Here is a 15,637-nt window from a genome sequence, read left to right as displayed (position 1 = left end):
TATCATAGTACAAGGTATTATCATACAGAAACTTTGATAAGGAAAAGCGTCAATAAAATTACTATGCTAAAGAATGACCATGGTGTTTGGATTTGTGATAGTTTTGAGATTTGTCAACTCTAACTAAATTTCTACCATGATTTGTTTGAGGAAGAGATGGTGTAGAGGACTTGGATTAAGACTAATCAAGGTTTGTGTACTATTAGAATAGAGTTCTTGAAGAAGATTGGTATCCGACCAATGAAGAAATTAAGAAAGCATTATTCTTTATGAATGGGTTCAAGAGTCCTAGTGAAGATGGGTTCCAAGCAATATTCTATCACAAAAAATGGGATATTATTAGAGCTAATGTATGTGATTTCATCAAGAAAATTTAGGATAAGCCTCAAAGAATTGTTTATATTAATAGAACTCTTATTGTGCTTATTCCTAAAGTGGATAATCTGGAGTGTGTCTCATAACTTTGACCTATTTCTTTATGTAATGTCCTTTATAAAGGGTTGAGTAACATTACTATTAATAGATTAAACCCATTCATGAATAGGTTTGCCTACCCAAATCGGTCAAGCTTTATTCTTGGTAGAAATATTCACAATAACATTATCATTGCTAGAGAGATTGAGCATATTATCATTGCTAGAGAGATTGAGCATACTATGGCAAGAATGGCAATAAAGAAGGGTTTAATGGCCACCAATATTGATCTTGAAAAAGCTTATAATAGGATTAATTGGAACTTTGCTGTAATAACCCAAGAATTTTAAGTTAAATTAAATATATAAGTATGTGCTTTAGTAGGAATTATATTAGTCTTTGGAATTATTATGACATGAAGGAAAGTTGTTGTAGTGGCAACTGAGCAAATATTCTCCCAATAGTTCTAAGGTTCGAATCTGGCTAAGAAAAAAAGAGAATTTTATTTTGTTTTCATGCTTTTAGAAATTACTAAACTATCCTTATGTCTATCAGATTTTTTTTAAAACTCTTCCCTTCTTTGATTTTTTTGGAGACCAATAAAGAGAAGAGGAGTTTTTATTCTGCCACTCTTCCAATCTTCTATTGATCCTTTACCTCTTTCTTTTTCACTTGTGATTATTGTAGGCGTGTTTGCTGTAGCTCTATATATTGCTGGTCCGTCAAACTCATGGCTTCTATTTCTTTTCTCCTCCTTTGTTCCAAATCAATGAGGCTGTACTTCTTCATTGCTAGCATGATTATATGGGTGAGTTAGATGGCTTACTTCCTTTACTTCCTTTACTTCCTTTATCAGTCATCAATATGCTCACCTTCTTTTGTGCTCAACAACAACCTTTACTCCCTTCCTTGTGTACACATTGTTTTTTCTTCCTTCCCCTGTTCATGCTTGTTGATTTATCTAAGGTCAGAAGCTTCAATCTCTCCTACTTCTCTTTATATAATTTGGTGTGTGAGTGGCTGGGATGATATTGTTGAGAATATCAAATTTTCTATGATTTTTTGCAGCTCATGTTGAATGTGGAAGAAGAAAGAAATTCAAATTGAGCTGGAAAATCTATCATGAGGCTTAATAATGATATATATATATATATATAGCTCAAAATATTTAAGCAAAATTGATTCTATTGGATTGGTTAATCTTGAGCAATTGTGAGAATGAATTTGAAAGAGAAGAGCTTAGGTGTAAAATTTGAAATTAATACCTATAAGATGTTTGTTACAATGCTTGTTAGAGGAATAAAACTTGATTTCTTTTTGAATATTTTGAAATTTTATTGGTTATTGGTATTAGTATGGTTATTGGTAAATTGTCAGATGTTTTAAATTGAATGGGTAGAAATAATGCACCTAAGGTATTTGGTGCAAAGTCTGAGAGAAAATTTTGTTTCAAAAAAAAAATGCATTGGCATGAATTAAAATAAATTGTAGGAAACTAGTAATGGAATGATATAATACTTGAGCTACCTCTAAAGACATGAATTTTGGTTTTGGAGTTTTAAATGATGGTGATTGGTTGAGATTGTGTAATAAATTAAAAATTTATTAAAATTTTATTTATTTATATCCTTATAAGATGTGTGAAAGAATAGGACCCTAATAAAAATTAGAGAAAAAATATCTTTAGGGAAATTGAAACCTCAACAAATAAGTGAATAACATCCCATTTAATTATTCATTAATAGTCTTTTATTGAAATATTTTATTTTTATGAATTGTTTTAGTTTTGAAAATTATGAAATAATTATGAAGGATGATTAAATTGTATTATGTGCATTTATTTTTTTCCTCAAGAAATATATTTCTAATATTGATGAAAGTATCTTTGTTTATTGAATTTCAGAATTTCTTGGTTACACAATTAATGTAAGATTGTACATTTGCTCTTAAGTATTAAATTGGCAAGTTTTGATATTTGAAACAATTTATGCAGGTTTGGTATTAAGAATAAAAATTTATTTAAGAAATAATTATTTCTTTTGCATGTTTGAAATGTGATTTCTAAGATAACTTTATACAAAACACTGGTTGCTAATGATAGTTTTATTAACCCTTACTGCCTTGGTTAATGACTAGCTAGTTTGAATTTCGTGGGCCTTGTTCTCATGTTTGTTGTGCGTGGGTATTCTAACTGTGTTTGATTTTATGACTTAGGCCGTGTTTGGTTAGTATTACCCTCGTGGACTGTGTGTTTACATTTGTTTTCATAGCTCAAGCTAGGTTTGGTTGCTTATCCTCGTGGACTATGTGTCCATGTTTGTTTTCGTGGCATAAGCCATGTTTGGTTATTTACTCTTGTGGACTGTGTGTTCACGTTTGTTACCTGTTCTGTTAAGTCCTTAAAAATTTGAATTTTGATTGACCCATTCATTCAAAATTCCAATGGTTTCAATTAATAAGTATACTATTTTAATTTTAGTATGAGTAATTTGTTTTCTTTAACAAGATAGAATAAAATGTTTCCAATTTACTCTCATTTTATGCTTATGGTTGTGATTTGCATATTTATGAAGTTATTATATTGAATTATCATCTTTTCAATTATTTTACACAACAATTTGATTTTATTACATTAATTCTTTTAAATTATGCTTTGGGGATGCTATTCACTAAAAAATTTATTTTCAATTATTTATTAGTTAACACTGATTCTATCATCAAACTCTGAAGGGCAATATAGCTAAATTGGGTGAAAATTTTATTTGGTACTGTTACCTTTTGATGTAAATATTTAAGTCTTATGTATTTTAATTTAGAAAAAAGATTAGTTGCTCCATATAGATTTTTACTACGACTTTATCTTGATTTATATACTATTTGTTGGCTGGAAAGAGTTAAGCTCCTAACTAATATTATATTTTATGAAAATTTTTGTGTTGTAGAGTTTTCAAGAGATCCTATTTATAGGAGAGGTTTTGCCAAAATTTCTACAAAAACATTGAAGCTTTGCCATGGAAATTAGTCTTAAAATGTTAGGGATTCCATATAACTTAAAAAAAAACAAAATGAATTTTCATTTTAAGGCTTACAAGAATGAGCGATGTAGTTCTCACCCATGCTGGTCACCCTCTATTTTCAAGGCATGACATTTGCCATTAATACGTTGAAGGAAATTGGTTTTCCTCATCACGTTATTGAAGTGGTAGCTTATTGTATCAAGACTACTAGCTCCATGATTCTTTGGAATGGAAACAAGATGAAAGAGATTTATCCTTCAAGAAGACTTCGATAGAGATATCCTCTTTCTCCTTTTTTATTTGTTCTTTGCATAGATAAACTTTCACATCTTCTTATTGATGCAGTTAATGAGAAAAGGTAGGAGCCTGTGAGATTGGCCAGGAGGAGTACTCCTATTTCTTATGATTTGATGTTCATGGATGACCTTCTTATCTTCTATGATGCAAGTATAGCTCAATTGGATATAGTGCTAATGACCTTAGAGAAATTTAATGCTATTTTCAAGGAAAAAGTAAATATGCAAGAACCTAGAATCTTTTTCTCTAAGAATGTGAATTCTTTTATGCAAAAGAAGATTACTAGAAGGAGTGACTTTGTAATAACCCAACATTGAATTAAAATTAAAATTTATAATAAGTATTTTAACAATATATATATATAAGTACATATTTTCTAAGAGGAAAAGTTGTTCTAGTGGAGATTGTACCAATACCTTATCTTTAGGTCCTTGGTTTATTTTTTATTTTAGGCCACAGGGGAATTACCAAACTACCCTTAGTTTAATAAAAAATTTAATTGATAAAAAGAATTGAAATAGGAAAATGCATGTATCAGTATTGCCTTTTCTTCCCTCATCTTCAGCTTTAAAGGATCTAGAGCAATAGGAGTGTTAGAGAGAAGGGGGAGAGAGAGACCTTCAGACCATAGCCTCCATCTATTGTTGTCATCATCACCAGTGCTATGATGGTCATCGTGAATCCACTAATATTGAGGTCAAAGTTTCCAACTCATCCTCTTCCCTACTTCACCATTGGCCCCTATTTTTTCTCCTTTCATGTAATGCCAACATTTCTTCCCCTTGTTTTGTGTCCTCATTGTGCTCATGTAGGTAGTGGAGAGCCTCAATCTTCTCCCTTTTCTCTACACAGTGCTGGTTTGGGTGTGTGAGTGAGCTCTGAGTTTTTCCCCCTTCTCAACACTGATTTATCCCTCTAATTGATTCAACATTATTTGCTCTGCTAGTAAGTAAACCTCACCTCTCTTCCCTCTCTCGATTTGTCTCTATGTGTGTAATTGTCTTAGATTGTTGAAATTTGGAATTTTCTTTCTTTTATTCAAGATAATGATCTTGTATGAAGGAGGAAGAATAGTATTCTTTCCCAAATTGGATTGATTGTTGTTTGGAAATGAAATTTGGGAAAAATAAAATATGAAGAAAAGGAAGTTTGGTATTAGTTAAAGGATTAATGCTTGCAAGACATTTGATAAAATGTCTATTGAGAGGAGTTTTATCAAATTACATATTTTATGACATTCCATCAATTCTTATGAGAACGCATTTGATATGGGTTCTACTTATTCATGAGGCTAACTTAAGCTTTGTAGAGAAATTTTTTTATGAAGATATTGTGTGGGTAATTGAATTTTGGGAACTTTGTTGGTATTGTTTTGTGACTCATTTTGGTATGGACTTAACGTGTTGATAAAACGGGTTATAGAAGTATTTTGGATCATTTTGGATTAATAGAGTAATAAGTTAGGAAGTTATTGATCCATTAATTTAACTTAGAGGTTGCAAAGAAATTTGATTATAAAATATGTATGTAAAATTTTGAATTCTTGGAAATTGTATGGTTATTGATAAATTGTTGGATAAGAGGTAGAAGGTTAGAAAAATTAAATTGAATGGTTGGAAATAATGCACTTAAGGTGTTTGATGCAAGCCTAAGAGTGAATCATATCTCAAGCAAATAAGTTGGCATGGCTAAAACAATATGCAGGAAATTAGCAATATAAATGATAATACTTGGACAAATTCTAAAGCACAAATTTAGGTCTTGAAATTTTAAATGATGGTAGTGGATTGTGATTATGTTAAGAGTGAAAAGAAGTCTTTATATTTTATAAAAAAAATTTATTAAAATTTCATCTATTCATATCCTTCCTTATAGGACATGTGGAAAAAAAGGATCTTGATAGGAATTGAAGGAAGAAAATCTTTGAAATTTAGGAATTTAATAGGTAAGTGAATAGCATTCCAATAACTTAATTATTAGTAAATTTATTTTTCTTAAAATTTTGATTAAACATGTTCATACATAATATACCCAACTGATATTATGATTTATTTTTGTTATTAGTTACTATATTTTGGAAATTCTTGCATTACATTAAATTTTATAAAAGGAATTGGAATTAGGTTTCGAATGAATGTTTACAAGTATTCATGATGTTAATATTGATTTCTTACTGTCTAAAGAATAAATATCTTACTATGGTTTCATATATAGAAGAGCATTAAAGACACTCTTTTGTAGTGACATATATTGAAAAGAGTTAGATTTATTCTTCTCTTTTGTAGTGATATATATTGAAAAGAGTTAGATTTATTCTTCAAATGAATATACAAAAATATTTGTGATATTTGATAATGTTTGTTTTATCATAATTCATTAAGGGATAATTATAGATGAATTCATTTATATTGAGTAATGTGAGAAATAATGTTGAAAGGAGATAATAAGTTGATTTTTTAAACTTATACATGCTTTTATTTAAATTGTGGGATTGAATTAGAACACTAGTTGCTAACGGTAATCCCATTAACCCTTGACGCACCTTAGTTAAATCCTAACTAGTAGCTTGGTATTCATGAGCATCATACTCATACTTATTATTTGTGATCTTAGTACTCATGCTTGTTATTTGTGGGTCTTGCACCTGGGCTTGTTTCATGGCTTCCTATCATGCTTGATTGGTTAATTATACTTATAGACTGTGTGTTTATACTTGTTGGTTATTTATCCTCATGAAGTGTGTGTCCTTGCTTATTAATTGTTCTAATTAAGTCGTGCTGAAAAAAATTTTTTATGCTTATTTTCCTTAAGTTTGATTTTGAAAAGTAAATGGTTATTTTTAGTGTATATGAATTTTATATTGAGAAACATAAATCAAATGTGTTTAAGCATATGTGAAAATTAAAGGTGAGAAACTTGAATTTCTAACAATTTTTAATTGAATTCATATATTCATACTTTATACATTTACATAGTTGCTAGGGTTGATATTTATGAGGTATGTGTTTATATTATTATAATTGATTGTTTTAATAAGTTTATAATTCACTCATTGATATTATTTTTCATTATTTCTTTCAACTGTAAATTGCAATGTTATTCATTGAAAATATTTTTTGTCTCAAATAACATAGATGATGATATACTTTCTACAAACCTTTGAGAGGCTCATTGCTGGATTGATTAAAAGATTGTTTGAGGATACCTTTCTTTCAATGTAAACGTTTAATAATGTTTTATATTTTGAAATTATGATTAGGTGCTCTACGTTAACTATAGATTGGATTCTGATTTGTGATCTATTTGTCTGTCTATTGTGGAGGAGTAAAGCTTTGCATTTTTTATTTAGTCTGTATATTGCTATTGTAGAAATTTTAGGATGTCCTATTTATAGGAAAAGATGTATTGAAATTTTTAACAAAAAGTTTAGGAATCTTTTGTTTAAATGAAAATTTTATTAAGATTCACCATCATATTTTGAATGAATAAATATTAGATTAAAGTTTCCTTAATTAAGGCTTAAAGGATGTATGTTTGTGCATATATCTAGTGCTAGCCATGTTTAATTTTTGGGCCATGATAGGCTTCATCAAAAGTGATGGATTCGGCAAATATCTTGGATCGATAGATGCTAGGGGATGTAATAGAAAGAAAAGTTGCAAGTTTCTAATCCAGTAGTGACACTACTGTCGAATAGCATCAAAATTAATAAAAATTAAATTTTGTAGTAAAGCGCAACCTAGGTTGTCTCTCTATGAGTCAATAGATTAACTATTTGATTTAAAATTATGAAAAGCTAAGTAATGGGGGGATTTTTTTGTGTGATGAAATTAATTTAAAAAACTAAATTAAAATTAAATAAATAAAAATGAGTTCAACTACGAAAAATTACCAAACACAAGCAACGCAATCAATCACAACCCAATCACCTAAATTCAATCTTCCTCGTCTACCAAATACATTAATTTTATTTAACTTTATTATTCTATTTTATTATATATTTCTCAAATTATCATTCAAGAATTAAATAAGAAATTAAATTATAGATTAATTGAAATCTCCCTTAACCCACAACCTAACAACTGTTCTAAGTTAACTACATCAGAAACAAAGCATGGATAATTATCTAAGCTAGACAAATTACTCTTAAGATGATATACCTTAGATAAAATTCATAATCAAAAAATCTTGCAATAAAGCTACTCTAATCAGCAATAATAATTAAAGCATAAAATTCAAAGGTAGAGAGAGGAAGAGTAAATTAGAATACAGCTAAAATAAAATCTTCTTTGAATATCAAAGATTCTAATTAAAATTTAAGATCATGGTTTGTAATTGATCACACCAACAATTTAGCTCTCCATAAAACTAAAAACCAAACAACATAAGATGAGAAATTGAGAAGCCATCACCCAAGAAATTATTATTTCTTAAAAAAAAAAGTTTGTCGCCACCAAAAAGACTTTTAGCGGTGACATTTGTCACCTCTAAAAAGACTTTTAGTGGTAAAAAAACTTTTGACGGTGACAAATGTCGCCACCAAAAGTCTACTTTATTTTGTCACGGTCAAAAACTATTAGAGACAATTGTTATAGTGACGACCTTTAACAGTCGCTATTAAAAACTTTTAGTGACAACTTTTGGACATTGTCGCCAAAAGTTTGCTTTTTTGTAGTGTAGTGTCATGTGTCAATATATATATAGCTTACTTTTTCAATTTTGTTATGTCTCCAACAAGATTATGATAGCTTAACTAGCCTTCGCCACTTTTTTCCCCAATGATATTTACAATCCTCTAGGACATGCTTGCAGCAAGAGCTTCTTATCCCAAGACCATCATGCCTAGTAGTGGAGATATGGCTTCCCAACTTCATTTTTTTAAAATAAAATGTAGGGGTTATATATTTTTAATCCTTAAAATATTACATACACTGTTTAGTTGATCAATTAAATATAGCTCTTATTGCTGCAAGTAAAAAACTAGTTGATCTACATTCATTCTTTTAAAACTTGAATATGATTGTTAATGCCATATGTTCTTCCTCTAAGTGCAATGATGAATTACAAGATATTTTTGTATTTCAAATTCCCAATAACTTGGTCGAAAATGATGAGATTTAGAGAGGAAGGGATTAAGTTAGCACATTATAGTAGCTTGAAGACACCTGATGATGTTTTCATTTTAATTCTATATATAGCCTTTTATGCAAGTATAGTGCAACTGCTTCAATTCTTGAAAATATAGTTTTCATATGATCTAATTCTTATCAAGGTGATGCTATATATGCTCGTATTAATGTCATGTGATTATAGTTTTATTTTACATTTGATGAATAAAATTATGAGAATTACTAACAAACTTTGTGAAGCAATATTGTAACAAAAATCTCAAAATACCTTGAATGTTATATTTGATATTTACTTCAAAATTATTTATTCAAAAATTAAAAAATTATGATTGAGAATTGTCTTTCAAAAAAATAAAAAATTTCTTATTTTTGTAATAGTCAAGTTGTCGAAATTCTTTATAGGAATTTTTTACTTTGTAATCTTGACCCCTCCTAACTAAAATTTATTCTGCTTAAGTTACATACTGGCGTTACCAACCCAGGAAATACAATAACATTTTAAGTTTTAACTTCTTTAGAATTTTTAAAGGGTATTACGGAAAACAAGTCATTATTATAACTAGAAATTTAAAACAGAAAAAGTACTTAGGAGCAACAATAAAAAAAAATTATGACAACAAAATAGATGGAGAGAAAATATTTTTGAGCGGCGGCTCTGAACATGTGCGTCATCGAAAAGTTGGTGATATCTTTTCCCACTCACGCGATGTCCTTTTCATTCACCACCACCGCACACCTGGAGCGACAAGGTTTCATTGAAAGGGAATCGTGAGAGACAGATTTAGCCCCACAAATTGGAATCCTAACATATCCTCCTCATCCCAAATAATAAGACAATTTAAGACAACTATCCATATCACTAAAGTTGAATAATAACAATTTACAAATTTACTTTTTAAAAAATATAAATTTTTAAAATACCCTTACATACTTAACCATTATATTACAATCATTTCAATCCTGTCTTCATTTGAAGATAATATTAAAAAAATTATTAATAAAATCTTATTTTTATCAGCTTATCTTATATTTTAGGAATGTTGAAATATTAGGAGTGATTAGTGCTAATCACTTAATTGTTGATGATCCTAAAATCTTTAAAAGGCATCATATTCTATTTGAGGTTGGGGGGGTTAAGCCCTATCTCATGAGAGAAGTTAACAAATGACCTCATCTCATGTTTCACCTCAAAGTGGTTTTCGGATTTGGTTGAGGGATTATATTGTTCTCACTTTCAATCATAATATTCACGATGTTGTTCATCTTGTTTTATTTTATTCAATTTTGTAGCTCAACAAAAATAATAAAATACCTCCAAAGTTGTATTATAATTCGAAACTGAGGTAGTACATGATCTCTCCTGCAAGTGTAAGGGATTGATATAGTCATAATTTTTGGAGTATTCTAGGAGTCAAACTCAAGGGAAAGCAATAACTTTGTTATTTAATAAAAATAAATAATAGTTTTGAAAGAAGATTTAATATTTAATTAGATAACACAAAATAAAAGCAATGATAAAATGATGAACCAACCAATCAAACAAATGCCAACGATTAAGATTCATGTGGTAGGATGATTTATTCTAATTCAGTTAATTATCTTCTCTTTATTTATAGTGGCAATTATTACTAAGGTAACCCAATTACCTCTCAGTATATTAGGATGCATTTATTTAAGGTTGAATTAGCTCTCGCTAATCTTATTGAGACCTTAAATAAACAATGAAGCTACAATTTAAGCCACCATGTCCTAAATTATCTCTAATTTAGTTATATGTATTTATTTCTTTAGGTCTAGGGTAACTCTTCATATCTCAATTCTTCGAATAGCCCACAAAAAAATTATATACTAGCCACATATATAACAAGGCTATAAAGAAGAAGAGTGTAAATATAAATAAACAAAAATTCATGTTTGACAAGAAAATAAAATAAGAAAATAAAAGAGAAAAATCTATCCCAACTAAGCTACTTCCTACTTTGATTGGGAGTTTAGAAATAACTCATAAACTTTAAACTAAAAATTCCAAATAAAAACATAAACAAAATCTATAGAAGGAGATAATAGAGAAAGATCCCATGGTCGTGCATGGAGATGATATGTTGATGCATGGTCATGCTTCATAGGACTTTGTTCTCACCATGGTATGTTATGTCCATGCATGGAGAAGATACTTCCATGCATGGAGAATATCTGAGTTGAGCTTGTTTATGAATGAAGATGTTCTTTTGGGCCCGATTGTTGGGCATTGAGTCTCGTCTTACATTTTTAGGCTCTTTTTCATGCTATTTTATCCCTTTACCCTGAAAAACCACCAGAAGTGTAAAGTGAGGCCTTTTATCCATATTCATCTTTTTCCATTCATTATTTAATAAATAAATAAAGGGTGGAAAAAGTATATATAAATCTTAGTAAAATATCCACTTATTAGTATATGTATATAAGCTTCATTATGGTATGATTAATTGAGAAATGAAACTTGAAGACAGTTTAGTTGGAAAGAGAGATAATGAAATATATTAAATAAAAAAATAAAAATGATTAAAATGTAAAAAAGAATTAGATCAACCATATTTATGAGATTGAGAATTATAATTTGTGGAGGGTGTGGTGATTTTTGATATTGAGTTTTCCCATGGAAAAATAATACTCCCTCCATTAAAAAATATAAGGCATTCTTAATTGAATCTCACCCTCAATAAAGTAATTATTTATCTTCAAACTAATACTGCCTTTTCATATTTATCTTTATTTAATATAATGTTTCACTCTAAAATAAATATAAAATAATTTATTTATTAAGGAAACTTTTAATTGGAAAAATAAATTAAGGACACTTTTGGAAAAGAGGCAATGATTATACTTTAAAACATAAAAATATTTTATATTTTTGACATCCAATCTTCCAAAAATTATCTTATATTTTTTAATGAAGGGAGTAACTTAATAAATATGTAATCAATTTATTATGCGAAAATAGAAACTTTATTTTTTTTTATTTCTTTAATCCATTTCATTTTCATCCCTCACGAATCACGCGGAGTTCCCAGTTTCAAAAGATTAATCAAGTGCCTTATCTATTTCTGCCCGCCTTTTGTCTTATTTTTCCCAGTCATTTTTATTTTTGACCAATTTATTTTTCCCAAACATGAAGCTGCGTAATTAATCAACTAGCTAATAACTTTAATGTTAATAACAATCGAATACCCAAATTACCCCTCCAAATCATCAAGTGCGTCTATAAATAGTACCCTTCATCTTCTCGTTTCCACACCACCGCATCACACAGAAAAAACCTTACCCTCTCGTAGCCAAATCATCTCAAGCAATGAAGATCACCTTGCTTGCCCTCTTCCTTGTCTTCGCCTTCACCTCAACCCAAGCTGATTTAGTGCTTGACACTGAAGGCAACCCCGTCGGAAATGGCGGCTCATACTACATCCTCCCAGCTCGTCAGGGAAACGGCGGCGGCATGGGTGTCGCCGCTACTGGAAAGGAATCTTGCCCTCTCACCGTTGTCCAGACCACTTCTGAACAATCCAACGGCTTACCCACCAGACTTTCATCTCCATACAGAATCGCATATCTCCCTACAAATTTCATTATGGAGTTCACGGTCATTGCACCTCCAACGTGTGCTGAGAAGCCGGCGACATGGACGATTGTGGGCAGAGAAGATGAGACAAGGGAAGTGAAACTTGTCGGGCACCAAAACATCGTGCGTGCTTCTTTTAAAATTCGGACCTATCATGGTACGACGTATAAGATGGTGTTCTGTCCCAGTGATGAAGAATATTCTTGTGCAGCTCTTGGGATTTCCAAGGATGAGAAAGGAAACAGGCGTTTGGTTATTGATGATGACAACCCTTTCGTTGTTGTGTTTCACAGAGCTGGATCATCGAACTGCTGGATGAAAGAGCGTACTCTATCGAAATGGTGATGAAGCGACAACTTGTTGCAAACAGTTAATATAACTCCTTGCACTTATCAAATAATAAATGAAATAATGCTTCATGTGCCTTCCTTTTCTTCATGTGTATCTGAAGTCTAAAATCAGTAAAATTATACATCTCAACAGGCTTCCTTCTCTCTCTCTCTCTCTCTCTCTATATATATATATATATATTTATATATATATTATTATGCTTAAAGTATTGTTTAACTTGAATAACACAAGTTATTTAAACTGGCATTTCTAAACCACTTGTTGCGACTCCTACAGTTTAGAAAGTATGAAAAATATATTATGTGCTTGAAAAAGCTATCTCGTTTCTGACCTAACTCGAATCCGGGTTAATTTGTCGGCACTATCTGTTTCAGACTTAATGGTTTGAATGGTTTGATAAAAAAGAATTAATACAAAAAAATAATCACAATTATTCTCAGTAGTACCACGAAGAACCTCCCTCTTACCCGGCCCTTTTCTTTTATGATCACAGTCATATCTTTTAACATTTGTTAACAGGCTGCTCCAATTATAGAAATTTTGTAGCGGACAGGTAGGAAAATGAAGCTTGAGTCATACCTAAGGATACTATCTTTAAAAATTATTCCAACACACTGATATGGTAGACCAGCAGTTCCTTAGAATTAAACAAGCTCTTCCTTTAGGTAAAGCAAGGCAATAGAACAACAAGTACTAGCAGGAAATAAACTCAGGCAGATACATGGCACAGAGAAGGTAGAGGAGGAAAGGATTGGCTCGAAAACTCAAGAGCCTGGCACTCTCATTCTGTCTGCAATCATGCCTATTTATAGGCTGAAACCCTATATGAACAGTTGATCAATAATCACTAGATTAATCCTATCACGCCTTGGACCAGTATGGGATATATGTGCAAACATATATTTCTTAAGTCTCAATCAATGAAACTCTAATTTGATATTTTAATCCAATTGAAATGGGATTGGGATTCATTGCAATAATTTTTTTTATTAAAATATTTCTAGACTTTTTGTTAAAAAAAAAAATTTAGCAAAACCTCCCCTCTCAATAAATTCTCCCAAAAACAATTTGACAATCATTTTACAAAACAATAACAATAGCAAAGAACTCTATTCCCACTAGTAGATAACAAAATACAAACAATAGAGGCGAGAACCCTAACTATAGTTTATGTGGGGCACCTGACATAAGAGTTTATAAAATATAATACATAAATTTAAATTTACATTAAAATTGATTTGATCTACCATTCTTCGTTTTAATGGAATACTACAGCCCCATAAGAATTAGCGAAAGATACAACATCAACTAATATACTTGAGACCAAAATAATAATTTTTAATGACTAACGTCCCAACCATAGGATTTTTCACAAGTAAAATGAACAAAATATAATAGTTACATAAATTGAAGAGAAAGCAATTCAAAGTAAACAAATTTGTAAGCATGGAATAAAAGTTCTATATAACTTCAATATCAAGAGACATTAAATTTATAGCAATAAAGCAACTTAACATTTGATCTTGACATGTCAAAATAATTAAATAAATGCATAATTGAAAATAATAACATTTACTAAAAAAAACATTAAGAGTGTGAAATCATCAATTAATTACAAATTCATATTTTTAAAGATTTATCAAAACAATTCATAAATGTGGACACATAGCCCAAGAGGGCAAATAACCAAATGTAGCTTATGCCATAAAGACAAATGCGGATACATAATCCATGAGAGTAAGTAACCAAATGCAACCTGAGCTATAAAATAAATATGACACACAGTCCATAAGGGTAATGCTAACTAAACGTGACTTAAAGCCATGAAAAACAAACACGAGTATGAGATCCATGAATAACAAACGTGATAACAGAGCTTACGAAAATCAAACTAGCTAGTCATTGACCATGGTGTGCCAAGGGCTGAAGGCATTACCGTTAGCAATCAGTGTTCTGCATAAAATTTCCTTCAAATTCATTTTCAAACATGCAAGAAAATCATCATCATTAAAATATAATTTCTATTCTTGAAATCAAACTTGCATGAATAGTTTTTAGGTATCAAAACTTGCCAAAAAAATTTCATATCTAATGCTTGTACTTGCATTTATTGAATAATCAAAAATTGCCAACAATAATAAAAAATGATTTTTGTCAATCTTGAAAATATATCTCATAAGGGGTAAAACATTCATATGCCATGACGTAAATGTTTTTTACCATAGTCTTATAACTTAAAAATGAAGAAATTTACTTAACAAAGTATCCACTAATCAACATAATTATTATTAAAATAATCTATATATAAAAATATAAAATTTCAAAAAAATATTAATTAATAAATTAGTTAGGACATTATCCACTTAAATGGTAAGCTCCCAAAATAATGTTTTGTTCCACCTAATTACCTCTCAATAGCCCTTTTAGCTACACTATTGCCTAGACAAGAGGAACGAACAACTCTCTTAATAATGACTCTACTTTATATATATTGCCACCATATATTCATCAACCCAAACTACTTAATCATTTGAGGTTGCATTTCAATGACTCAACAGATACTTTCCCGTTCAAAAGTGTACGACAAACTTTTAAAGGAAAAAGAAAAAGAAAAAGAAAATAAATAGCTTAACCTTCTAAGTTTTCAACATAGAAATTGAACAACTTAAATCCAAATTCCAGTCGTTAATATACTGAATATACTCAATTTCGCAATTCCAATCAAATTCCTCTTTTACATAATTTGGCAACATTTTATGTGTGTTAAGGTTCATTTATGTTACAAAGCTCCTTTCTCTGCAAATCTCTTCACAATAATTTTCATCAAATAATAT

The 15,637-nt window shown here is 30.0% G+C and overlaps 1 protein-coding gene across 1 annotated transcript; it reads left to right on the top strand.

Annotated features, from left to right (window-relative positions):
- The first annotated feature begins 12,143 nt into the window (after positions 1–12,143).
- LOC129287567 (factor Xa inhibitor BuXI-like) lies at positions 12,144–12,932 on the top strand. Its single transcript, XM_054923770.1, has one exon. The coding sequence runs from the start codon at positions 12,186–12,188 to the stop codon at positions 12,795–12,797; it is 612 nt and encodes a 203-aa protein (XP_054779745.1). The 5' UTR covers positions 12,144–12,185; the 3' UTR covers positions 12,798–12,932.
- The last annotated feature ends 2,705 nt before the right edge of the window (positions 12,933–15,637 follow it).

The sequence above is a fragment of the Prosopis cineraria genome, unplaced genomic scaffold, assembly GCF_029017545.1.
Source record: "Prosopis cineraria cultivar Desert tree isolate PC_DT_omini unplaced genomic scaffold, ASM2901754v1 PC12, whole genome shotgun sequence".
Classification (NCBI taxonomy): domain Eukaryota; kingdom Viridiplantae; phylum Streptophyta; class Magnoliopsida; order Fabales; family Fabaceae; genus Prosopis; species Prosopis cineraria.
The sequence above is the reverse complement of the archived record's forward strand: the minus strand, read 5'-3'. Positions and strand labels throughout refer to the sequence as shown.